This window comes from Salvelinus alpinus, chromosome 12 (assembly GCF_045679555.1).
Source record: "Salvelinus alpinus chromosome 12, SLU_Salpinus.1, whole genome shotgun sequence".
NCBI lineage: Eukaryota > Metazoa > Chordata > Actinopteri > Salmoniformes > Salmonidae > Salvelinus > Salvelinus alpinus.
Window position 1 is genome coordinate 12,907,921 of NC_092097.1, and position 25,917 is coordinate 12,933,837.

The window sequence follows — 25,917 nt, forward strand, 5'->3', positions numbered from 1 at the left end:
CTCATACAATGTTTACGTTAGGTTGTACAGGAAAATGTTGTAAGAATTCAATAAGACCGTTTTTATGATGTTCATAACATGATTGTTTTAGGTTTAGCTTAATATTCCGGGGCCTCCCGAGTGGCACAGCGGTCTAAGGCACTGCTACGCAGTGCTAGCTACGTCACTGCTTATCCTGGTTTGATCCCAGGCTGTGTCGCAGCCAGCTACGACTGGTAGACCCTTGAGGCTGCGCACAATTGGCCCAGCATCTTCCGGGTTAAGGGAGGGTTTGGCCAGCCGGGTTGTCCATGTCCCTTCGCGCTCTAGCGTCTCCTGTGGCAGGCCGTGCGCAATGCACGCTGACACGGTCGCCAGGTGTACGTTGTTTTTTCCTACACATTGGTGCGGTTGGCTTCCGGGTTAAGAGAGCATTGTGTCAAGAAGTACTGCAGCTTGGCGGGGTTGTGTTTCGGAGGACGCATGGCTTTCGACCTTCACCTCTTCCAAGTCCGTACGGGAGATGCAGCTATCGGACGAGACTGTAACTACCAATTGGATATCACGAAATTAGCGAGGGGACGTAATATTCCATTGATATTCACGCAATATACACAGAATATTACAAGAACACTTAGAAAATGTTATGTTTAAGTTTGACCTAATATTACCACAACATTCTCAGTATGCAAATTAAAGCATAAGAAAGCAGATTGGAATACATCCCCATTATGTTTCTCTACAGTTTTAATGGTAATTTGCATTTGAAGACTATATTGTAGAGACACATGGCATTTTAATTTCATTCATAGGACATTTGAACAGCATTTAATCATCCAAACACAACCATATTTTTTACACTTTATATGTTGACAATATATAGCCATGGCAGTATGGTCACACAGGAGTTCCATGCTTCCTTTTCAGCTTCTTAGGCATAACTAACCCAGTGGAATACTGGTAACTGGGTTATTAACCATCATACTCTTTATATGCTGCGTACCCCTAGGCCCACTTATAGACTATGAGTACTGATCTAGGATCACTTTTGCTTTTCAGATCATGAAAACTAAGAAAGGAGGACCATATCAAGAACTTCAAAATAGGAATTATATCGGGTGCGTTTTTAAAAAGTTGAACAGTCCAAACACACAATGTTTTGTTTTTTACAGTTAGTCTAAATTCTGCATGTCTTTCTAGATTTATAAATCTGGAGGAAATAAAGACATCCTCTCTTTTATTAGAGTATACCTGAGCCTTAATTTCACATTTTCTTTTAAAATGAACATGGTTAAAGAGTATTTGGGATTGAACCTGCAACGTTCAGATCTGCAGCCAAATCATTAACCCACTGCACCACCAGGTGATAACTGCAGCCTTTAGGTTTTTTTCTGTCAAATATGGTCAATCAGGACACAGAACACAATTTGAGTTAGTAAAATGTTTTTGTAACATATGTATATATATTTTTACCTTTATTTAACATCAGGTGAATATTTTTTGCACCATAAAAGAAACATTGTGGAATCATGGACAGTTTTTAGTTTTATGGGAGCATATATTTTGTGATGTCCCCACAACGATCTCACCAAACTGCACCCACAAACTAATGAAGCATTCTGGGAACCTTTAAAGAACAGATTAAATGTGTTTTAGGAACGTTCTTGCAACATCAGACAAATGTTTTATATATGTTATGAGAACATTTGCTGTGGGCTAACGAATGTTCCGGGAACTTTCACAGAACCATTTTTGGTTTGCTGGGAAAACATTACTGGTACATTGTGTTTTTACATTACCTGGAAACCTAATGAGAACTTTGGTGTAATGCTCTGTGGTTGTTGTTACAGATGTTCTGCACAACAGTTTAATGAATGCTACGAGAACATTCCAAGGATATTTAATTAAAAAATATATATATTAATTCAAATATTTGGTTATGAAAAACATGAATGTTTTTGGGATGTTGTCATCCTAGTGTTAGATACAACCCTAACTATAACTTAATGAGAGTCTTAGCTAATGTTCTGGGAATGTCCCCAGTTTGCTGGGTGGTATACCTTTTAAGCAACAGTACTGCCATACCTCTCAATAGAGCCCTAGTTTGAAGTGGACAGTATTACACAGTTGTCTCTTTTGTCTCATATGGAAATGTAGGAAATCTAATGCTTACAGTGTTCCCTACATCATTTTGAAGTGCTTTGGATATTCTCTAGATTCTGCTTGACGTTATGAACTGAAAGGAACCATACTGTGCACTGACTACACAATTCTACAGAATCTGTATTGCATTACATTGCATTAGCCTAGATCTAATCTTCTCTTTTGCTGTTGATAAGAAACTGATAGACACCCACACAGTATTTGCAAGCAACCATATTATATTTCATAGTGACAAGGTTAAATTGATTAAAATGCAGTTTTTCATATACGGTAGGCCTACTGTTGCCCTTCAGCCATCCCTTGAGCAGCCTACTGCATTTGCACCTCCAGGGACATCTGCGATTCCATTCCTATTCCTGTGTATGACATGTCAGAGATCATTATCAGGATCCTTGGGATGGAACTGCGCCTGCATTTTAGAACAAACCTCTTGCTACACTGGCTCGTTATGCCCTTGTGGTCACCTGGGATTGGGACAGAAATCTTCTCTCTCTCTCTCTCTCTCTCTCTCTCTCTCTCTCTCTCTCTCTCTCTCTCTCTCTCTCTCTCTCTCTCTCCTCTCTCTCTCTCCCTCTCTCTCTCTCTCTCTCTCTCTCTCTCTCTCTCTCTCTCTCTCTCTCTCTCTCTCTCTCTCTCTCTCTCTCTCTCTCTCTCTCTCTCTCGACAGTTTTGAACAGTCCATGGAGGTTTATTTTATGTGTTAGTGCTATCTTACTGTTGAAGAATTTGTTTCCTCTATTGCTGACATATACTGTAAAATTGGAATGTTTTTACCTTTTATTTTCACTACGAACTTGATTTCAGAAATCATGTCAAATTATTGCCTGACAGATTGTGGTGAGATGTATGCACATCGATGTGCATACAGTATGTACAAAGACATAAAGCCATAGTTTGAATCTAAGTTTAAGGACTTTGAATCATAGTTTGTGGAATCCACAGCCTACAGGGATGGAAGATGGCAGATCGCAGGTTAACATTTACTTGATGACCTTTCTTTATTAAAAAAATCTAAAACCATGTTTGAACAATACCCTAATAAAATATCATGATTTAAGAGGATTGAAATTTGTTTCAAAGTTTGGCAACTTTGTATAATACTATACATAATATTAGCGGAATGTTGCAGCAAAGTTTTAAGAACTACTTCCATTATTGTTAAAGTATGTTTTTAGAACATTATTGGAACATCATGTCATAACATTACAATATAACTTTATAAGAGTCTCACAGAAATGTTTGTTGTTTGTTGCTATACACTATATATACAAAAGTATGTGCACACCCCTTCAAGTTAGTGGATTTAGCTTTTCCAGCCACACCTGTTGCTGACAGGTGCATAAAATCGAGCACACAGCCATGCAATCTCCAAAGACAAACATTGGCAGTAGAATGGCCTTACTGAAGAGCTCAGTCACTTTCAACGTGGCACCGTCATAGGATGCCACCTTTCCAATAAGTAAGTTGGTCAAATTTCTGCCTTGCTAGACCTGCCCTAGTCAACTGTAAGTACTGTTACTGTGAGGTGGAAACATCTAGGAGCAACAACGGCTCAGTCGCGAAGTGGTAGACCACACAAGCTCACAGAACAGGCCCGCCGAGTGCTGTAGCGCGTAAAAATCATCTGTCGGTTGCAACACTCACTACCGAGTTCCAAACTCCCTCTGGAAGCAGCGTCAGCACAGTAACTGTTTGTCGGGAGCTTCATGAAATGGGTTTCCATGGCCGAGCAGCCGCACAAAAGCTTAAGATCACCATGCGCAATGCCAAGCGTCGGCTGGAGGGGTGTAAAGCTCGCCACAGTTGGAAAAGCGTTCTCTGGAGTGATGAAACACCCTTCACCATCTGGCAGTCCAACTGACAAATTTGGGTTTGGCGGATGCCAAGAGAACGCTACCTGCTCGAATGCATAGTGCCACTGTAAAGTTTGGTGGAGGAGGAATAATGGTCTGGGGCTGTTTTGCATGGTTTGTGCTAGGCCCCTTAGTTTCAGTGAAGGGAAATCTTAATGCTACAGCAATGACATTCTAGATGATTCTGTGCTTCCAACTTTGTGGCAACAGTTTGGGGAAGGCTCTTTCTTGTTTCAGCATGACAATGCCCACGTGTACAAAGCGAGGTCCATACAGAAATGGTTTGTTGAGATTGTTGGGGAAGAACTTGACTGGCCTGCACAGAGCCCTGACCTCAACCCCGTTGAACACATTTGGTATGAATTGGAACACCGACAGAGCCAAGCCTAATCGCTCAGCATCAGCACCCGACACCATTAATTCTCTTGTGGCTGAATGGAAGCATGTCACCGCAGCAATGTTCCAAAATCTTGTGGAAAGCCTTTCCAGAAGAGTGGCCAGAAGAGTGGAGGCTGTTATAGTAGCAAAGGGGGGACCAACTCATGCCCATGATTTTGGAACAAGATGTTCGACAAGCAGGTGTTCACATACGTTGGTCATGTAGTGTAGGTATTAGTGCATTGATATCAACATAAGCTGAATTTTATTTATTTGTACTATTTTCTACATTGTAGAATAATAGTGAAGACATAAACTATGAAACAACACATATGGAATCATGTAGTAACCAAATAACTGTTAAACAAATCAAAATATATTTTATATTTGAGATTCTTCAAATAGCCCCCCTTTGCCTTGATGACAGCTTTGCACACTCTTGGCATTCACTCAACCAGCTTCACCTGGAATGCTTTTCCAACAGTCTTGAAGGAGTTCCCACATATGCTGAGCACTTGTTGGCTGATTTTCCTTCACTCTGCGGTCCAACTCATCCTAAACCATCTCAATTTGGTTGAGGTCAGGGGATTGTGGAGGCCAGGTCATGTAATGCAGCACTCCATCACTCTCCTTCTTGGTATATTATTCATTGTCCTGTTGAAAAACAAATGATAGTCCCACTAAGCCCAAATCAGATGGGATGGCGTATCACTGCAGAATGCTGTGGTAGCCATGCTGGTTTAGTGTGTCTTGAATTCCAAATAAATCACAGACAGTGTCACCAGCAAAGCACCCCCATACCATAACACCTCCTCCTCCATGCTTTACGGTGGGAATTACACATGCGGAGATCATCCGTTCACCCACACCGCATCTCACAAAGACACGGAGGTTGGAACCAAAAATCTCCAATTTGGACTCCAGACCCAAAGACACATTTCCATCAGTCTAATGTCCATTGCTCGTGTTTCTTGGCCCAAGCAAGTCTCTTCTTATTATTGGTGTACTTTACTAGTGGTTTCTTTGCAACAATTCGACCATGAAGGTCTGCTTCACACAGTCTCCTCTGAACAGTTGATGTTGAGATGTGTCTGTTACTTGAACTATGTGAAGCACTTATTTTGGGCTGCAATTTCTGAGGCTGGTAACTCTAATGAACTTATCCTCTGCAGCATTCCTGTGGGGGTCCTCATGAGAGCCAGTTTCATCATAGCACTTGATGGTTTTTGCGACTGCGCTTGAAGAAACGTAAAAAGTTATTACATTTTTCCAGATTGACTGACCTTCATGTCTTAAAGTAATGATGGACTGTCGTTTCTCTTTGCATATTTGAGCTGTTCTTGCCATAATATGGACTTGGTATTTTACCAAAAAGGGATATCTTCTGTATACCTCCCCTACCTTGTCACAACACAACTGATTGGCTCAAATGCATTGAGAAGGAAAGAAATTCCACAAATTAACTTTTAACAAGGCACACCTGCTAATTGAAATGCATTCCAGGTGACTACCTCATAAAGCTAGTTGAGAGAATGCTAAGAGTGTGCAAAGCTGTCATCAAGGCAAAGGGTGGCAATTTAAAGAATCTGAAATATAAAATAACACTTTTTTTGGTTACTACATGATTCCATATCTGTTATTTAATAGTTGTGTTATCTTCACTATTATTCTACAATGTAGAAAATAGTAAAAATATAGAAGAACTTGAATGAATAGGTGTTCTAAAACGTTTGACCGGTAGTGCATATGAGAGTTATGCGGAAATGTTCCCTGCATGTTGTTTTGAATGTTTTGGATGATGTCTCCATGAACATTAAAAGAACGCTCCTGTAATGTTTTTTCAGAATCAATTTAATTGAATCCAGTTGTAATTGCTGAAGTATGTTGAGGGAATATTTTTGGAACATCGTTATGTCATAATGTCACACTGGAACTTTGTTAGACCATTGTAGGAATATTCCCTGCTTGTTTTTATGAGTGTTTTGAATAACATTTCCATCAACATTAGCAGAACGTTCCTGTAATGTTTCCTCGTAGCCACTTCAATTGACCCGTCGCTAAGTCCCACCCATAATTTTGGGCAACCAATCGCAGTGCTCCAATGGATAGCAACTGTCGTCGATTCCGACACCTCTGACAAGCTCATGTTTAAATCTCATGAAGGCTATGGCAAAAACTTAAGAGTTTTCTTTAAAGAAATACATGGTTAAATGGCTGAATAATTGAACAATGCACCAGGAGTAATTATTACTGTGATTCCTGAGATGCACAGCCTGTTGATTGAGTATTTTGATTCCGAAATTATACTTTTGTTACATTGTTTCCAGCTCAGCTGGTTAGCTATCTCTCAGTCTCTGACCACCAAATGTTGCTCACGCTAGCTAGCTAGCCACTTATTATAGCTTGTTTTCTCAAAATGTATGTTAGCTAGCTAATTTAGGAATGTTATTAATACAACTCCCATCTGCTGTCGACATCAGGATACGGTTGTTGTGCAATAGTTCCAAAAGTGGTTATAGTTTTGACTGCATGCTAACAATGAATTCAGAGACATTCAATGGCTAGCTACACTACAAACATAATTTGACCAGGTTCCCATGAAGCAATTGTAATGACAGTCCACCACAACATACCCAAGAGTTTCCTGATTTAGCAAAGGTTGATTGATCTGTGTTCAATTTAATTTTCTATTAGAAACAGCTTCATTGGTCTCAAAAAAACAAAACACAGTTTGAGGTTATTGTGAGGGGATTTCGCCAATGGTTGAATGGGGAATTGGTCTTCCTGGAAAAATGTTGTCCACGTTTGCAACAGTAACCAAGGGGGGCTGGGCATAGCAAAGGGTCAATTGCTCCCAGATTTTGTTGCGGCAGTATGTTCTAAGAACATTACCAGAACATTGTGTTATTACATTAACCTTAAGAGAATGTTCAGTGGTAGTTTTTACAGATGTTGTGAACAATATTTTTGTGAATGTTAGCAGAACATTCCAATGATATTTTCATTTCCAAAATGTTTGGAAAATGTTTTTTTGGGTGATCAAAATTGTTAGCTCAAACCCTAACAAGAACTTAATAGGCATATGTTAGCTAATGTCCTGTGAGTGTTCCTGGTTTGCTGGATTCACACAGGTGCAATCATGTGACTAACGTTTCAACGTCACCATGATTTTTGCAGTGCTCAGATTTGTACCAACATTGAATAGTTAGGCCAACATTGAAGTTTTTCATGGATAAGCTATTATAATTATTTGGGTTAGTAGCACACTATTTAATCAAATAATGTTTTCCTTATGTCTATTCCAAATCAAATATTTGAATGGCCCTGTCTCAATCGTACTGTGTATTACCATGTTGCAATTATAGACATGATTTAAAAAAAATCTAAACTGTCACCAGTTTTTGTCACCTCTGTTGGCGATTGCTGACGTGTCAGGATTCACAAGTTTTCACTGTCTACCTGTTTGTTCAGACTAATTTGTTAATTCCGTGTTAGATGACTGAAATGTCACACATTGACGGATGTCAATTGTTAAATGCCTGAGTATTACAGCCTGTGTTGCTTTTGTTCTCCAGCTCATGCACAAGATGTCCTGTTCCAAGGGCCAAGATGGAGGACAGAGCCCAGTGACCTCATTCTCCCCATCAACTTCCCTGACCAGGAAGCTACCATTAGATGTGAGGCAGAGGGGAACCCCTCCCCACAGTACAGGTAAAGGATTCCACCGATCTACACTATAATTCCACAATTCAGTGTGGAACTGCCATTAGCTACCATTTAACATGGATGTTTAACCAAATATTCAGTCTCTCTCTCAAGGCAATCAAACAGGATACTGAGAGCGTTGATTGGTATTGATTTGGTGGAGAGCGATACACATTGGGCTTACCATAGTAGCAGTAGAGATACTGTAACATCCAAGAAACAAGATTCACCTTTTACTGCAGTTGGCTAAATCAAGGTTACATATAGTGTTTGTTGGTAGTCTTAAACAAATCTACTTTGAAACAAAAGTACACACCTCACAGGGTATGGGCCTAAAAAAAGAAGACACCTGTACCATGTCAGATATGGAGTTGAAATGTATTCCATTTTGAGTTTGCATCCCAATATTACACTTTATATACATTACAGAATACTGAAATATAACAAACCATTTGACATAGAAACACCAGATTTTCTGCGTAAAAAAATAATATGTTTATTAATTATTCAATTATGACATACTAATAACATTCCACCCATGAGGATACTGGGTCATTTGACTGCAGGAAAGGGGTACGCAGACATTTAACCAGACAGAGAAACTGATTCATTTGGTATGCTCATTCCAAAAAACCTAAAAGCTGTAAACTAATGCAGGCTTTGAGCTATGATTTAGATTTAGATGGGAAGTCAGACAACCATTAGCTTATAAATACTTCAGAGATGTGAGTCTAGTTATCTTTATTACAGATTTGATTTAGGTTGCTCTAGGATTGAAGCTAATGTTTTATAATGTGCTGCACTGCTTAGGAAATCATTAGGAATGTAGGGAGATTTCAGTTACTAATTCTACTCTAGATTCTCTGATATCCCCCCGGTTATTCCCCAGTGGTAAGTCTGCCTGAAAATGGCAGCCCGCGTTAGTTTTGTGGTAGATTGTGTTTCGTAGCTTGGTCAGCATCATGTAAATGCACAGCAGGCAGTCGAGAGAGGTAATAACCTTGTGAGTGACATTCCGTTAAATGCTTACATTTTCTCTAATGCATATTTGCTGAAAACATGGGTCTTAGAGCAGCAGCAGGGGGTATCATTATACTTGTTGTGCAAGCTGAGCAATCCAAGGATGAGCTGAACCATTACAACTTGCACTAACTCGAAAAAAGAAGTCGAGTGGACGTGTTCTCACCATCAAACTGAACAATTAGGATTGTTCTTTTTTTTAAACTTAAGTGCACAGGGAAAGCATAGATCGTGGGTTATGATTATGTGTGATAAAATGTGGTCTAGTCATCTGTGCCATAAATTGGAATAACCCTCGAATGCTGTAAGTAGACGCCTCTTTAGATTTTTAAGTGCTGCGCAAAAGTTTCCTACATTAGTAAAGTAACAGTGATATGTTTTCTCTGGGTTAATATTAGATGTATTGGAACGGATAACACATTAGTCATCATAAACAATTCCAAATATTATGATTGTTTTCATGCAGGCTACTAACACTCCAGTTAAGTGTGTCTAATGAGCTATTTCACACGATTAATGTTATTTGTAAAGTCCAATCCAAGACAAATTAAAGACAATCCAAGCTTTCGTTGTGAAATGGATAGAACCAAGTCGATCAAATTGAAAAGTAGGACTTCAAGCACCCATTTTACGTAAGATAAGTGTATTAAAACCAAATGAATACAGAGCACAGATCTGAGTAGAATTGAAGTGAATCACTTTATTGAAACAAACTCCCATGGCAGGGGATTGACGTTTATGGGAATACTTTTAAAGACACTGCATCGTTTAGTCCTTGGACTCACTGCAAGTAAAGGGATCATTTGTGGCTTTATTTGGGTTGCACCAGAGTGTATGTTTGACAATGACTGTTCTTGACTTGTGTCCCCTCTGGCAAGGAGAGGACTTTTGTCTTGATGATTAAAAGTGAAACAGAAATGTTTAGCAATACATTTCCCAAACGCAAAAAAACTCAGGACCTCAAATGCCCCCAATGAGTTGCCCGAGCTGTCCCTCAGAGCTGCAAAGGGACAAGCTTTGATCTCCCATAGGAAGGCATCAACTAACATCAGTCAGTTTCTAGTGAAATTATACTGGAATCACAAGACTTTAGCATTTTTTCAAGAGCTTCACATTTTCCAATTCATGCCAAAGTAACCATCTCATATCACTGAAACAATGCTCTTTAGTACTGACTCTTTTCTTTATCTTTCATAACCAGTCCCACACAACTCCACGCTTGACTAAAGACACCACAGCGCATGTTAAAGATATTAGTACTTGATCTGTTACAGTAGGGGTAGTTTTTCTCAATATGGTTGTCACATTTGATTTTGTTCCTTGTCAGTGACCCATAATGAACACTACATTGGGCAGTGTGTTCTGAACTTATTGTAAGGTACTGTAGAACCAAGGGCATAGTGGCCAATGGACATCAATCATTTATTTGTGATGTTCCCTGCCCTCTAATGTGAAATCTGGGAGATGTTGTCATGTCTCTTAATTTATGTAATAGCGCTCCGAGGACACGTTAGGCAATTTGAGTTTCTCATTTAGTCTGGAAGCTATCACAGCATGGAGCCTGAGGAGAGAACTTTGCATCTCCTGCCCTGACAAAGTCTCAGACTACTGAAATATTAATTATTCCATTTCAAATACAACCATGTTCATTGATGATATTCAGTAATATCTGATGAGCTGTTAGTCTTATTCTCTGCCAACCTTCCGGGTTGAGACCAAGGGCCCTCTTTCTCCTGGTCAGCAATGTTTTTTTTAAGGGCCAATATTAGCTGTGTGTGTGTTTGTCCTCAGGGGAAAACAGGTGAGGTGCGTGGCTGGAGACAGCGCTGAGCGCGGCACCATTCCCTGCCTGTATTTGATGAAGAGGCCTCATGCAACATTGATGTGAACCTCAAGGTCGGCCAGAGTTCATCCAGACCATGCCATGAGCAGCCCATGGCCTGGAGGCTAGGGCAGCCAGAGCAAATAAGGGAGCCATTAGTCTTTGTTGTTGTTTAGGAACCCTACTGTCTGGTGTGTTAAATTCGCTCCATTCACTCTATAAGGCTCCACTAATGCCATGGCCCCAGAGAAATTGTGCTTTTTCGAAGTGCTGTTTTTCCATTTTTGTGAAGCACTTCAGTTGGAGTCCTCATCTGTGGATGAGTTAAGACCTGAGGGGGCAATGAAAAGGAGATGAGACCACTACTGTTTAGAATGCAGAAAGATTTCTATGGTGTTGGAGTGCTCATTCAGTTCCTCATTAGTCCTGTGCTGGCAACAGGTTTGAGGGCACAGACTCCTATACAGGTCAGAGCATGCAGTTTGCAACAATCATATACTCTCACAATACAATATAATTGGCGCCAGCTGTCTTATTTCATGTTTCTGACACCATATTTGAGGTTTTGCTCACAACCTCACAGCTGGTAAGAACCATTTTACTGACTGTTAGAGAGATGGATACACATCACTGCATATGACGATGATGGTGATGATGATGGTGATGACTCAAATACAATATGACTAGGCTCCCATGGATAATTATAGTTTGCATAGTTGATAGTAAAGGATCGTTATGTCCGCATGGGTTTTAATTGGTGGCGTGATCATTTATTATGAGGACAATGTGGAATATCAGTTATATTGGTTCAGGTTTAATAACTCCACATCTGCTTATGGGTGAATTTACACCAGCAGCAGGACTGTGGTTTGTCCTCGTTGTTTACTCCTACTCTCATGGAATGGGTGCTATGTATGACTGGTAGTTTGATGCTCTATCACCTAGCCTTCATCCCCAGGGGGGGTTTCATACCAGGCCTTTTCTGGTGGCTACTTAGTGTTGGCAGGTGAGGGGTGTCTCTGACAGCTTGTCCCACTGTTCAAATGGAGCCGAGGCTTGCTGTTCGAGGTGTTGCTGCTGCTAGATGGGATGGCTGGCTGTGTCGTGCGTAGACACACTCACACCCAGCAGAGGCAGAGCCCAGCCATCTGCTCCAGGGGTGTCTGATCTGCTCAGCCTGCCTACCGTCCTCTCCCATTAAGTTCAGATATGCTGGGGTGGCTGCAAATACAACCAGCCACCCAACCCCCTCTCTCCCGCTCTCCTTTATTATTTTACACGTCAGATCCTTCGGCTAGGCTGTATACGCAGTGTCACCTCTGCTAGAAAAGAAATCCTGGGGGAAACACTGGTATACATACGATAACATGATGGATCATATCAGCCATTTGGAACATGCATAAACAAGATGCTCTTTTAAAGGCAATTGAGATTGAATATGGCATCAAACTGCCTTGTTTGAAATGTTTGTATTTGTGCGCCCAGGAAACATAGGTTTCATCACATAACTTCAAACATTTAAACAATTATTTTGGTATCTGGAATGGTGACAAAATAAGTTTGATTAAGTGAAAGCCGCACCGAGATAGATGAATAATGCAGGCAACAACATGAAAGACAGCTATATCTTTTGTAGTCTGTCAGACGGGAGTCTGGGGAAAGTCATGGCTGGTTTTAAGGCTGTGTGAAGCACCACTTTCTCTGCTCGTTAGTTTGCTGAAAATAAAAAAATATTGATCCCCCCCCCCCCCCCCATCATTGAATTGTCATTTCACTGTCCCAAATTGCATTGCTCAAGCTAGCTGGCTCAAAGTCTTATCCTAATCATGCCTAATTTCTTGCATTCTTAAGTGGAAAATAATCTATACTTATCATGCCTCTCAGCTTTGTTAACTTTGGAAAAACAAAAATAATTTCCCCATTTTGTAAATTGTTTATTGCAACAAATCATTAGAGTAGTAAATAGTCCAAAACATTTGTATGTTGTGCATTCTTTGACCTCATGCTATCTGGGGATTTAACTTAGCTTCTGATGGATGTTTCTAAAGAAGTTAGAAACAGGAATTATTATACTCAACCCATAACTTCACATGCAACGTATTTTAGATCAGTAATATGAGATAGATGTGATTTCTTTTTACACAATACAATTATGTACAACATAAACAAATAGACTACACAGTGTTTCAAAGGCAACTAACTAACCCAATACACAATGAAAAGTTTCACGCTCAAATTTCCAACAATTACAGCGTGATTATATCCAATATCTTCATTTGATTCAATTGTCTTTATCAAATGGATCCATGTGATAAATGTTTGTGAGTGTGCATCTCCAGAGGCCCGGGTGCTGATTGTGTTTACGTCTTTCCAGATGGACGCTAAACGGAACACTCATTGATCTGGGGAGTGACTACCGGCGTCACATGTCTGGGGGCAACCTGATCGTTAACAGTCTGGACAGGGACCAAGATACGGGGATATACCAGTGCTCTGCCTACAACACATGGGGGACCATCCTCAGCCGCAGAGCCACTCTGAAATTTGCATGTAAGTGATCGGGCTATCCCTAGCACGTTATAGGGGAGGGGTGTGTGTATGTGTGTGTTTGTGTGCATGCATGCATGTGTAACCCTCTCACCAGACTCAAATTTGACTCTCATGATATTACCTTACATAGAATATCTCAACAGCATGGGATGTTAGGTGAGAAGGGCATCTCCAATAAGAATCCCCATTGTGAACTATCTAGGGTGATGACAATTAGGGTATTAACTGCAGATGAAATTATTATAGGTTTCTGTTATTGTATCAGGATAGGCTATCCCATGCATTAAATTAAATTGAAACAGTAAATGACTCCACCAAGGCAACATACATAAGGTTCAAAATGTGTATTATTACATTTTCAAAGCACCACATCAAAATAAATAAAAATAATAAACCCCAATGAGTCGTGCACAACCCATGTCCAAATTATTTCAAGCTTGTTTAACCTGTTGGTGCGCGTTGGAGCTAAAAAAAAAAAAGACGACACAGATAAAGGCCCGAAGCAACCCACCGTGGTTACTCACTACTCGTAGATATTCCCTCAGTGAAGTATGGCAGTTCCTTGCAGGTTTCCTCACAAGATCCACAGCAAGCACAGCTATCAATGCAGACAGTACTCTTTAGCAGTAACCGATATCCCATGGGAACATGAACTCATTAAGCTTTCCCAAGCAATTCTCTCTCGGTTTCACATGATGCTAGGCTAACCTCAAGGCTGTCAAATACCTCCACGATGAGACGGTAGCTTCAGTCTTTACTAAGTTCTCTCTTATAAAATTAGTATTTCCCTTCAAACTCGGTAGTTATGGGTTTTGTTCTATTTTTATCGTATTCTTTTATAATTCTTCTTCACCAACGGTCATAATGTAATGTCCATCCTTTTCTCAACGTCTCTCTCCCTCTCTTTTTTCTCAGGCCTTCCGTTAACCAGGTCCGTTTTCCCATTGGCCACAGCTTATCAAGCGACCTTATTGGTCAAAACTTAAACTTAAAAGTAAACCAACCTATTCACTTATACATTAAATAAATATTTCTTCAAAAGAAATGCATTAACAGCATTACAATTCAGGAGCAATTCAATCACCTTTTAAATATAATACCAATTAATTATAACAAATAAACTCAATACTTGGTTTTAACAAGAGTATTACACTTGCAAGTGTGTGTGTGTGTGTGTGTGTGTGTGTGTGTGTGTGTGTGTGTGTGTGTGCGCACTTGTGTTGTGTGTCTGTGGCCTCTGTGTCTTTAGCATTCCGATTTCTTGCTCGGTATGCTTCAAATAGATTTTTTTAAAGGGAAATGGTAATCGAATGAAATGTCAGATGCAACAACCACAGTGGGTGAGGCAGCTTCTGACTGCCTCTGAACTCCATTGATTCTCATTAGTCTCTGTGTTTCCAGCTTTGACAGCGTCTGTGCAACCTCGGTACTGACTGATACTTTGCCAATCTATGCAAGCCTCTGTGATCTGGACTTGAAAGGAAACCTACACAAATAAAGCTTAAACTTTGCAAACCAGACACAATCATTTTTTACTGTAGAATTGTTTGCCGTTGCAGATAGATCAGACTTGGTTGAACAGCCTGTCTGGTATTCTAGAGAGGGAGATCTGAATATCACAGGAGGTTGGTGGCACCTTAATTGGGGAGGACGGGCTCGTAGTAATGGCTGGAGCGGAATAGGTAGAATGGTATCAAATGCATCAAACACACGGTTTGATGCCATTCCATAGGCTCCGTTCCAGCCATTATTATGAGCCGTCCTCCCCCCAACAGCCTCCACTGGTGAATATGAAGCTTTGGTGTGGGTCTCTACCATATAGAGAGCAGACCAATAGATAGTGTAGAGAGACACCTCTCACCTCTCACTGATCATTGATCACGTCCCAGGGATAGAGTGCATTTCCTTCCTCTTAAGAGATGGACTGCCATTACCCTTATGGGCTGGATAATGAATCTCACTTGTGGGGCCTGGGTGAGGAGGGAACTGCTTGACATTTATTGTCTATTTGAATGTTCAGAGGAGGTCTTGGAGATAGATGGGGATTGCTGCATACACGGCTAGATTTTCCTCGTAATAAAGACTCTTCCATAGACAGGGATGGCTTACCTCACCCATTTCCTGTCTACACAATTCAACTGTCATTTCAATTATATATTTTTTGCAATGTGTTATGGCCATCAACTTCATCCTACTTTACATTGAATTTCTGAACAACTGTAACGCAACTGTTATACAAATGTACAAACACTGGTATAATACACACCAGGGAGAGAGAATGAAATACATTTAAAATGACATTCCCTCTGTACTTGTGAGTTGCTATTCCTTTGTGGTAAAAATAGAATGAAGAGCTTGCATGGTGTTAGATAGGATACCTTTATATGTTTTTCCTGGCTTCCCTCCTGACACATTCTTATTGCCTCTCAGAGTTGGAGTCTGTGTAGGGGAGACATATTACACAGAAAGCCATCGTTCTGCTATAGACAAGGCAGAGCCAGCTTATAGAGTGCTGCATTTTAGCAGTCCCTACTGTCTCTCCCTTACATGGAACATTTCTGTGTGAGGGAGAGAGGAGTAGAGGAGGGCCTCCGCTCCCTACCGGAACTGATTCTTTACCTCTTAGCCCCCCCCCCCCCCCCCCCCCACTGTTACAAAAGGAATATTATCATAATGATCAGCTGCTGTTTGGTTATGCTTTCCAACCAGACTGCACCACCTTGCCCTCGTCTAGATAGCCTAGCCTAACTCCTCCAGCGCTTTAGATTCAGCACCATGTCTGCGAGTTGAAGTTCTCTATGGCTCTATTAGAAGATGGCGACTCACTGTGTGGCCTGGACAGAATCCTGCTATGACTTGGCTGTGTTGGATTTCACCACGGTCATCAGAGACTGGCTCATTAATCTTCCATTCACTCTCCCACTCCCCTCTGTAATCCTCCTCTTTTCTCAATTCCTTTTATCGGTCACATTGACTTTATTTTGTTTGTGTTCGGGGTCTGACTGTAGGGCTGCCCGCCCGAGGGTGCAGAGTCAGTAGGGACAGGGGTACAGTAGTTCACCCATCACTCACTAAACTAGAGTAACATTTCATCAGCCCAGGTACAAACAAGCTCAGTCAGGCAGCTTTTCCTCTTTCATTTGCAGGGATGAATTGCTCCCAGAGTATCGACAGGGAAGCTAGTGCTTTTAAGGGCGAGATTACACTGCATTTAATAATGATGTTGGTTATTGGTCTTGGCACTGATTCCTGTTATTCGTCATGTGCTTAGTGTTTGTGCCCGCCCTCCAACTTCCTCCCCTCTTTTTATCCCTTTGCAATTTAATCTCCTGCTGCTATCATAACGATGGTGTGTTGTGAGGTATCCATCACATACCATAAGTCCATCAGTAATATTTAATGTTACAGTTGCCTTTCTAAGTATTGGATAGCATTGGGGGTATTCTAAAGCAATCCATTACTGTACCTGTAAATCGTTTTCCTACAGTACATGGATTTTAGGGCTTTAAAGAAACCAAGATAACTGATACAAACTGGGAAACACATTAGCTGATACGGATTGAGTTATCCGCTGCGTTTAGACATAGAGTAATGCTAAGGTTTGTGCTTTATATTTATCCATTCTGTCTTCTGTAATAACACTAAAGCTTACCCTTGATTTTTGTGTTGATAAGACCTAGATAACTTCAAGACCCAAACGACACGGAGTGCTGTCAGTGTCCGAGAGGGCCAAGGAGTGGTTTTGTTATGTGGACCACCCATGCATTCTGGAGGTAGGTTTTTACTCCATATTAGAGATATTTATGAATACCTGAGAAGATGCCTCTCCTCTGTATCCAATTAAAATCTTTGATGCAGTATATGAGTGAATATACAGGCGCTATTTGGTGTGCTCACATTCCTAACCTAATCAGTTTTTTCATAAAACATTATTTGTTAGAGCCTCAAAGCATGGATTCTTGCTAGCAGCCTCAAATACACTTATTTCACACAGATGTTTGCAGAATAAAGATATGCTTAGCTGGCCTTCTTTTTCATTCTGAACTTTCTTACAATTAGTGCCAAATCTGGTGGCAAATGAAAAGATATTCCTCAAATTGGAGTCTTAACCTGATCATTAGGCAATACGGTCTGAGTAAAGTGCTTTTAATAAAACCGGTATTAGATAATCAATAGTAACTTATCCTAACTTAAATGGAATGCAGAATTCAAAGGGACTTTGTAAACTAATTTACTCTATACCCTAGAGGGAAAACAAACAGAATCACTTTCTGCAATATCTTATTTATCTTCCATACTATTTTCAACTTGTACAGAGGAAGTGACTCGGCACATGTGAGACGGCTATTTGAAGTGTGTGTGATCGCACACTACTCAATTCCAGTTAGCTTAGTATTGAATAACGGACTTTGCATACATACAGGCTGACCCTGTTGCAGTACCACTCACTTTTAACATGACATTGTAGAGTCGCTGGTTCTTCTCTAGTGTATTGGCCAAAGTGTGCCTACAGTCCTGTACAGCTGGAGGAGGTGATAATGGCCTGGGGTAGCCAGTGTGAAACACAATGCGACAGCCTCTCACTCAGAAATGAGCTTATGCCAGGCGTGTTGTTGTCACCATAACAGTATTGTGTTTTGTTTCCCTATTTGAACAAGTGAATAAGACCAAGTAAGTGTGGCACTGCGCTCATTGCACTGTGAAGCATGAATGCCACACACAAACTTGGAACTCGTTGGACCCATCGCTATCCACTGACTGTAAGACATCTCTGCAGGTTTTTACTCTGCCTCAGCGGCTTCAACTGCTGGAATAGAGGTTCTCTCAAATGACACATTATATCTCATGTTACATCGACATGGCCACAAAATAAATATTGTTGCTAGCTAAAGTGACTGCATTAGGGCTCTGCGCCATCATGAATATGTGTTTATTCTCCAGGGCTCAATTAAGTTTATTTTTGTGTCATAGCTATTGCATGTTTGTAACGTTGTGCTTGTTACATAAATAGCCATTGTGTTCAATAAGAAAAGAGGTTGTTGCACTATATTTTCACTTTCCTCTTGATTTGTATTTTCTTGACAAACGCTATCACTGTTCATTACGGCCACATAGCTCAGAGTCAGGGATCCCCGGTCTTGCTTTGCTTCGTCAGAATGAATTGGTTTCGGCTTCAGTGAACCGACTGCAAAGACGTGATCCCAGGAGCCAAGGTTTGCGAGGCGTTCTCCTCCCAGGGGGACAGGAGATGAGCGACAGTACGCTGCATACACACCTTTGTAGTTCCGTACGCGCTCTCGCCTCCACGCCACGGTAGATAGGCTTTCGCTACAGTACCTCGCTCCTATGAATCTGTGCACTGCTCTTTTCAAGATGACCCAGTATTGCTGTGTGGCAGCGCTCTGTGTACTTTAGCTAGGCCTGTTGACTGAGGAGAAGTGTGGCATGCATGAGTCAAGCCTGGAAAAAAGCCCTGTCCCCAGTTACTCAGGGTAGAGGACAGGGCATGTGTCATGAGAGTGCCAGTGAGGCGCTGTAATCCGTTTTGTTTCGCTCTCTTTCCTTTGGACACTCTTTTTTTTGTGCACCAATAGCTGTTCTACTATATTTGCCCTGGTATCTTCTTGGAAGGAAACTGAAATAAGGAAAAGGAAATTGTGTGGAATGCAAACATGATCTGCTTACAATGTGTTTTTGTTTTCTAATACAGTATTTCATCAATGGGCAATACTGACACTGTGAGCTATTTAGCATAAATGCTAAATTATATTTTCAAAAGGGAATTTTACAATATAGACTCCTACGCCTACAAACACATTACTGTGTTGTAATATATTAATACTACTGTACTGTATTTACCACTGTCATATTCCTCTCCCTCCTAGAGCTGACATTTGCATGGATCTTCAATGAGTACCCATACTTTGTTCAGCAAGACAGTCGTCGATTCATCTCCCAGGAGACAGGAAGTCTGTACATTGCTAAAGTGGAACCTTCTGATGTGGGAAACTATACCTGTGTGGTCAACAACAGCATCACTAAGGGGAAAGTCCTCAGCTCTCCTACACCACTGGTCCTGAGGAATGATGGTAAGATCCCATCCTTTAAACAGACACACTAATCAGACAGCACAACAACAAAAAACTGCCCAGATTAAGCCCCAATTTGTAAAACATTGGCAGTCTATGCAGTCTACAATAGACCATTCTATCCAGATATTCTGTAATGCTGATTATAAGTGGTCAAAGAGAAAGAGTAATCTTACCCCCTCAAAAGGTAAAGTCAAAGGGTGAAGCTGTTGCCCTCCTAGCAGCTTGAATATAAGATTCAGTCTGAAAAGGAGATTAATCCCTGCCTTCACCCAGATGTGTTCTTCTTTGAACCTTTTACAAACCTTTTCCATTTCTCTCCATCTTACCAACCTCTCAGTGATCACTTCTGTTCCACACACAAATACCTTTGTGTTTCTGGGCCCATGTTATTGTTGTACCATGTTTTCCAGGGCGTAAAGCGAGTGTGCCATTAATCATTGATGCCAAAATTTGGTTTGTGTATTGTCTCCCTTTCATAGGAGCAATGGGTGAATACGAACCCAAAATAGAAGTTCATTTCCCTGACACTGTTCCAGCTGCGAAGGGATCCACAGTGAAACTGGAATGTTTCGCTCTGGGAAAGTAAGTTGGAGTGAATGTGCAAGTTTGTGCATATGTCAGACATATCATTGTAATCAAATCAAAGTTTATTTGTCACTTGCGCCGAATACATACAATATAGACCTGACAGTGAAATGCTTACTTACAGGCTCTAACCAATAGTGCAAAAAAGGTATTAGGTGAACAATAGTTAAGTAAAGAAATAAAAACAACAGTAAAAATACAGGGTATATACAGTAGCGAGGCTATAAAAGTAGCGAGGCTACATACAGACACCGGTTAGTCAGGCTGATTGAGGTAGCATGTACATGTAGATATGGTTAAAGTGACTATGCATATATGATGAACAGAGAGTAGCAGTAGCGTAAAAGAGGGGTTGGCGGGTGGTGGGTGGGACACAATGCAGATAGCCCGGTTAGCCAATGTGCGGGAGCACTGGTTGGTTGGCCCAATTGAGGTAACGTGAACTCACTTTTGTACATCGCCTTGGTCCGTACAATTGACCTTATTTTTGCGCCCAAAAAACGTAATAGTTCCATATAAACTGTAATATCAATACCAATGTAAAGCACAATTTCTCCCCTTTCCAACAAAATTAATGACGAGACCTTCATGATGCCCATCTCTGCATAATTCCACAAGGCAATGAGCTCCGTCGGGTCTTTTTTAAATGGCGGGTGGGGAACGAAGGCTACGAAGTGATCTTGAAAAGGGGAAATATGTTGGGTGAAGAAAACAGGGTTTTTTCACCCGATTTGTCCAACTAATCATCAACTTTAAAATGTAAATAAAACGTAAAGAGTTTATGTAATGTCTCATCACATACCTGTTTGAAGGTTTGTGTCGAATTTGAAGAGGGCTTTAGGGCTGCGCTAACGTTAGCCTCACAAGTGAACTGCAGCTGTTCCGGGTTTTGAGTGTCATGATGGCTCACAGTAAAAAATGCAATTGGCACCCTAGTCATGAAATATTAGTTTAATATTAGCAATAATTATATTAATTTAGACAAAAATCATGAAGTTTTCTTACAAGTGTGTATGGTTAAGCATGATTTTAATCTGCGAGAGAAGGGCTGCCCCTGGTGGAAAGAGGCTGTACGGCACAAAATGAGTTGCAAATGAGCGCCCCACGTTACGTAGTGACACGTCACGATGTAACGTACAGCGCCAGAGGGGTCCGTTTTTTCATCTTTTCTCCAATACTGAGTCCATTACCATGTCAATCAACGCTGAATCGAAACGTAGTTCACACCCCGGATTTTGATGCCAACAGTCACGACAGTCCCATTAGTTTTCATTGCAGCCTCGTTTGAATGTCGCGGTTACGCACATTTGTACGGAATGGGGTGAGTTTACGTTAGTATGTACATGAATGTATAGTTAAAGTCACTATGCATATATGATAAACAGAGAGTAGCAGCAGCGTAAAAAGAGGGGTTGGGGGGGGCACACAAGGCAAATAGTCCGGGTAGCCATTTGATTACCTGTTCAGGAGTCTTATGGCTTGGGGGTAACAACTGTTGAGAAGCCTTTTTGTCCTAGACTTGGCACTCCGGTACCGCTTGCCATGCGGTAGTAGAGAGAATTATGAGGTTGCTCCTTTTAGGATGCTGGAATATTAGTGATATCACCTATAGTCTTGAAGTCAAGTATCACACACCACAACCTCATCCTGCAACCAACTCGCATTACACAGTGACGTCAACAGAGCGCGACTCACGCTGAAAGCGGAACAGTAGAGAACTTGGTTTGTTGTTTTTGAAAGTTTGAAAGTCTGTGTTTACCTGTTTAGTTTGGATCCCGCGATGCAGTTAGCCTCAGTTGCTGGGACTGCCACTATCTGTCCCGGGATACTGCTAAACCCTAAAGTTTGAAGAGCTGCTGATTGGTGAAGCAGCTAGACTAGCTATCAAACTAGCCACGTTTCCTTGAAAGTTTGAACACAGCCTGAGACGCGGTTAGCCCTTGTGGCTTGGTGCGTATAGTCCCGGGCTTGTGGCTGTTTAAATCCCTGCTGTTTTTTGCTGTTTCCATCGGCCCTGTGAGCTGTGCAGGCTGGAATTGCGTGGAGTACCCGTGTTAGCCTACGTTTCGACCGTCTGAAAAACCTGTTACGAGTCCAGGTGACCTACCCAGGCCAATAATGGTCAAGTTCCTAAGGCTCAATGACAAGATTGCTGTTCAGGAGAGAGCCAAGAACTCGAGAGAAACCAACATCTTCCTCAACGAGGACTTCTCTGAAGCTGTGCGCCAGAGGAAAGAACTTATCCCAGCTATGAAAGCCGCCAGAGAGCGTGGGGGCATTGCTTACATTAGCTACCATAAGCTCATTGTCCACCCTCACTCCCAAAAGCCTGGGAGGAGTTAGAGAGCCAAGCTTCTGGGTCAGTAGCTTCAGCCCGACATCACATATGCACAGGCACACATACACCAACTGACACTCACAAGCGCCTGATTGATTGACTGTTAGCTAAACAAGGTTTTATATATACTGAAAATATAAACTCAACATGTAAAGTGTTGGTTTCATGAGCTGAAATTAAAGATCCCAGAAATGTTCCATATGCACAAAAAGCGTATTTCTCTCAAATGATGTGCACACGTTAGTTTACATCCCTGTTAGTGAGCATTTATTCTTTGCCAAGGTAATCCATCCACCTGACAGGTGTGGCGTATCAAGAAGATGATTAAACAGCATGCTCATTACACAGGTGCACCTTGTGCTGAGGACAATTAAAGACCTCTCTAAAATGTGCAGTTTTGTTACGTCACAATAACACAGACGTTTTGAGGGAGCGTGCTATTGGCATGCTGACTGCAGGAATGTCCACATGAGCTTTTGCCAGAGAATTGAATGTTCATTTCTCTACCATTAGCCGCCTCCAACGTTGTTTTAGAGAATTTGGCAGCATGTCCAACCGGCCTCACAACCGCAGACCATGTGTATGGCGCCGTGTGGGCGAGAGGTTTGCTGATGGCAATTTGAATGCACAGAGATACCATGACGAGATCCTGAGGCCCACTGTCGTGCCATTAATCCGCCACCATCACCTCAAGTTTCAGCATGATAATGCACGGTCCCATGTCGCAAGGATCTGTACACAATTCCTGGAAACTGAAAATGTCCCTGTTCTTCCATGGCCTGTATACTCACCAGACATGTCACCAATTGAGCATTTTTGGGATGCTCTGAATCAACATGTACAACATCATGTTCCATTTCCCGCCAATATCCAGCAACTTAGCACAGCCATTGAAGAGGAGTGGGACAACATTCCACAGGCCACAATCAACAGCCTGATCAGCTCTATGCGAAGGAGATATGTCGCGCTTCATGAGAAATAGAATATCCTCATTTAAACCAGGGTACTTAGTAGCCTGTAGTTTGTAAATCCAAAAATGTTCCCTTTGGTTTAGCTGTTTAAGATGGTCTCCTTTTCTAATTGAGTTCGGGAACATGTTCAATACCCATAGCTTGTAAGGAGGCAGGGTTGCCATGGTGTAAGGACTTGTAGTGCCTTGCCATGGGGTAGTCTTCATTGCCTACCCATATGGCGTACTTGTGTTCCGCTAAGCGGTCTGGAAGGTGTCTCGTTGTCCATCCAATGTAGAACACAATGTAGAACACCTTGCACATTCCAATCTGTAGGTGACATGAGTGGTTTTGCAGTTAATGAAATGCTTGACTTGATACTCCCAAGATGTGTCAACAAAATATTTTTTTCTGTGCAATATTTCTGCAATGGTTGCACTGGTTGCATTTAAAAGAGCCCATAGGTTTGTGGTCTAGCCAAGTTTTTTGAGAGTCAACAGGAGATGGATGTGGACTCATTTGTCATTTAGTAGCGTATCACTTTGGATGATTCCACAATTATTTTAAATTATTTGTTCTCTGCTTCAGTGCTGTATTTTGTAACAAAGTACACTCTCTCTGATGCATCAGGAGGCACTCCCCTTACAACAAGTTATTTATGTCAAGTCGTACGTCCCTTATAACTGCATCTTTCAGGACCTGAGTGCTGTAGCCACGATTCAAGAAGCGATTATCGAATTCAGCAGATTTAACACTGTAATCTTTTTCCTGATGGCAAATTCTGCGGACTCTTTGGAATTGGAATGTTCTCTTTTAGCCTTTTGGGGTGAAAGCTGTCTGCCCTCAGAATGGTTTTCCCATCTGAAGGTTTCCTAGGTTTCCTGTGTGCAAACAACCTTTGTCATTTTTGCTGGTCCAAAAAAATGTGTGTTATCCTTGCTGTAACCCATAGTTTGTTTGATGTTAGGGTTAATGCTGTTAAGGTATTGGTGGAAGGAAATAAGTTCATCTTCTGAGCCAGACCAGAACAGGCAAGCATCATCAATATAGCGTCCCCACCGTATAATCCGGTCAACAAAAAGGGTTTTTAGAAGGATCCAAAATGAAGTCATTTTCCCATTTACCTAAGTACAAACTAGCGTAGGAAGGGCTGTAGCAAGCTCCCATGGCACATCCTTTGAGTTGTTTAAAAATACAGTCCTGAAAGACAAAGATGTTATTATTAAGAGTCCATTCAGTCAGTGAGACAATGAATTCTGTGGGAGGCATCTCAGTCTCAGGCCGGGTACTCAAGAAATGGTGCATAGCTGCCAACCCTTGTTCATGTTCAATGGTGGTGTATAGAGACTCCACATCCATGGGGACTAAAAAGGAAGCTGTACCTATATTGTTCAGTTCCTTAATTTTGTTCAACACATCTGTGGAATCTTGAAGATAGGCTGGGAGTGAATGCAGAAAATGCTAAATAAAGTAATCAATGTACTTGGAGATGGGTTCTGTCAGACTTTCATTACCACTAATGACTGGTCTGCCTGGTGGGGTTTCAAGATTCTTGTGGATTTTTGGTAGAAGATAAAAAAGAAGCCATACTCGGACTGCCATGGAAAATAAATTTGAACTCAGTGTCTGAAATGTAGCCATTCTCCTAAGCTTCTGTGAGGATCCCTTTCAATTCAGTTTTTAGGTCCTCTGTAGGGTTGAAGGTAAGAGATTGGTAGAATTCATCATTGTCTAATTGACGGTAGGCTTCTGTCACATGTTTGTCTTTACTCCACACTACTATAGCGCCACCTTGGTCTGCTTTTTTAACCACAATCCATACATTTTTGGACAATGATTCAACAGTATCCCTCTCTGTCTTAGAAAGATTATGTTGCGTTTGGTTAGAGTCAATTTTACCCTTAAACAGATTCTCCACATCAAAATTCACCTTCTTGGCAAGTGTATTTAGTGTGTCATTCTGGACAATGGGACAAAAGGTGGACTTGGGCTTAAAAGGTGTTTTTGAGGGCACAGAAACTGCCTGACCTGAAACACTGGTGTCTGTAGTTGTTTTGCTTGTACCAGGCTTTCAGATGTAGAAACAAAATATGTCAATCTTTGTATTGAATTCATTCGTGGAGTATATGGGAGCAAAGGACAGTCCTTTAGACAAGACCCTTACACAATCATCGGAAAGGGGTTCTCCAGAAGTGTTGATCACAGCCTTGTTCTGGTCCTGCTCCGTGTAGTTGGATAGTCTTGATTTCTTCCTCCCCCTCCGTGTTGACCTCTTCCGCGTCCTCTCCCTCTCTTGTTGGGGAACCTGTGTGGCTACTCTTCCTGGAGGAGCCGGCCTCTGAGTGTCTGGGGTGACCCTCATCGCCACTGCTCATAAAGTTGGAATAAACCGATCTTCTGGGTTGGTTTTCTCCAGGAAAAGACCTTGCCATCTCTGTAGTCTACTGCATCTCTTCTAAATGTCCTTAGCTTGTCTTGCTTC

At 41.4% G+C, this 25,917-nt stretch overlaps 1 protein-coding gene across 1 annotated transcript in view; it reads left to right on the forward strand.

The window, feature by feature from the left end:
- The window catches only part of LOC139535557 (contactin-3-like), a 67,251-nt gene that overhangs the window by 17,056 nt on the left and 24,278 nt on the right, over positions 1-25,917 (forward strand). The window contains exons 3-7 of the mRNA XM_071335072.1: positions 7,949-8,084; positions 13,295-13,470; positions 17,145-17,243; positions 19,356-19,559; positions 20,042-20,144. Coding sequence (XP_071191173.1) covers positions 7,949-8,084; positions 13,295-13,470; positions 17,145-17,243; positions 19,356-19,559; positions 20,042-20,144 — 718 coding nt within the window. The remainder of the gene's footprint in view (positions 1-7,948; positions 8,085-13,294; positions 13,471-17,144; positions 17,244-19,355; positions 19,560-20,041; positions 20,145-25,917) is intronic.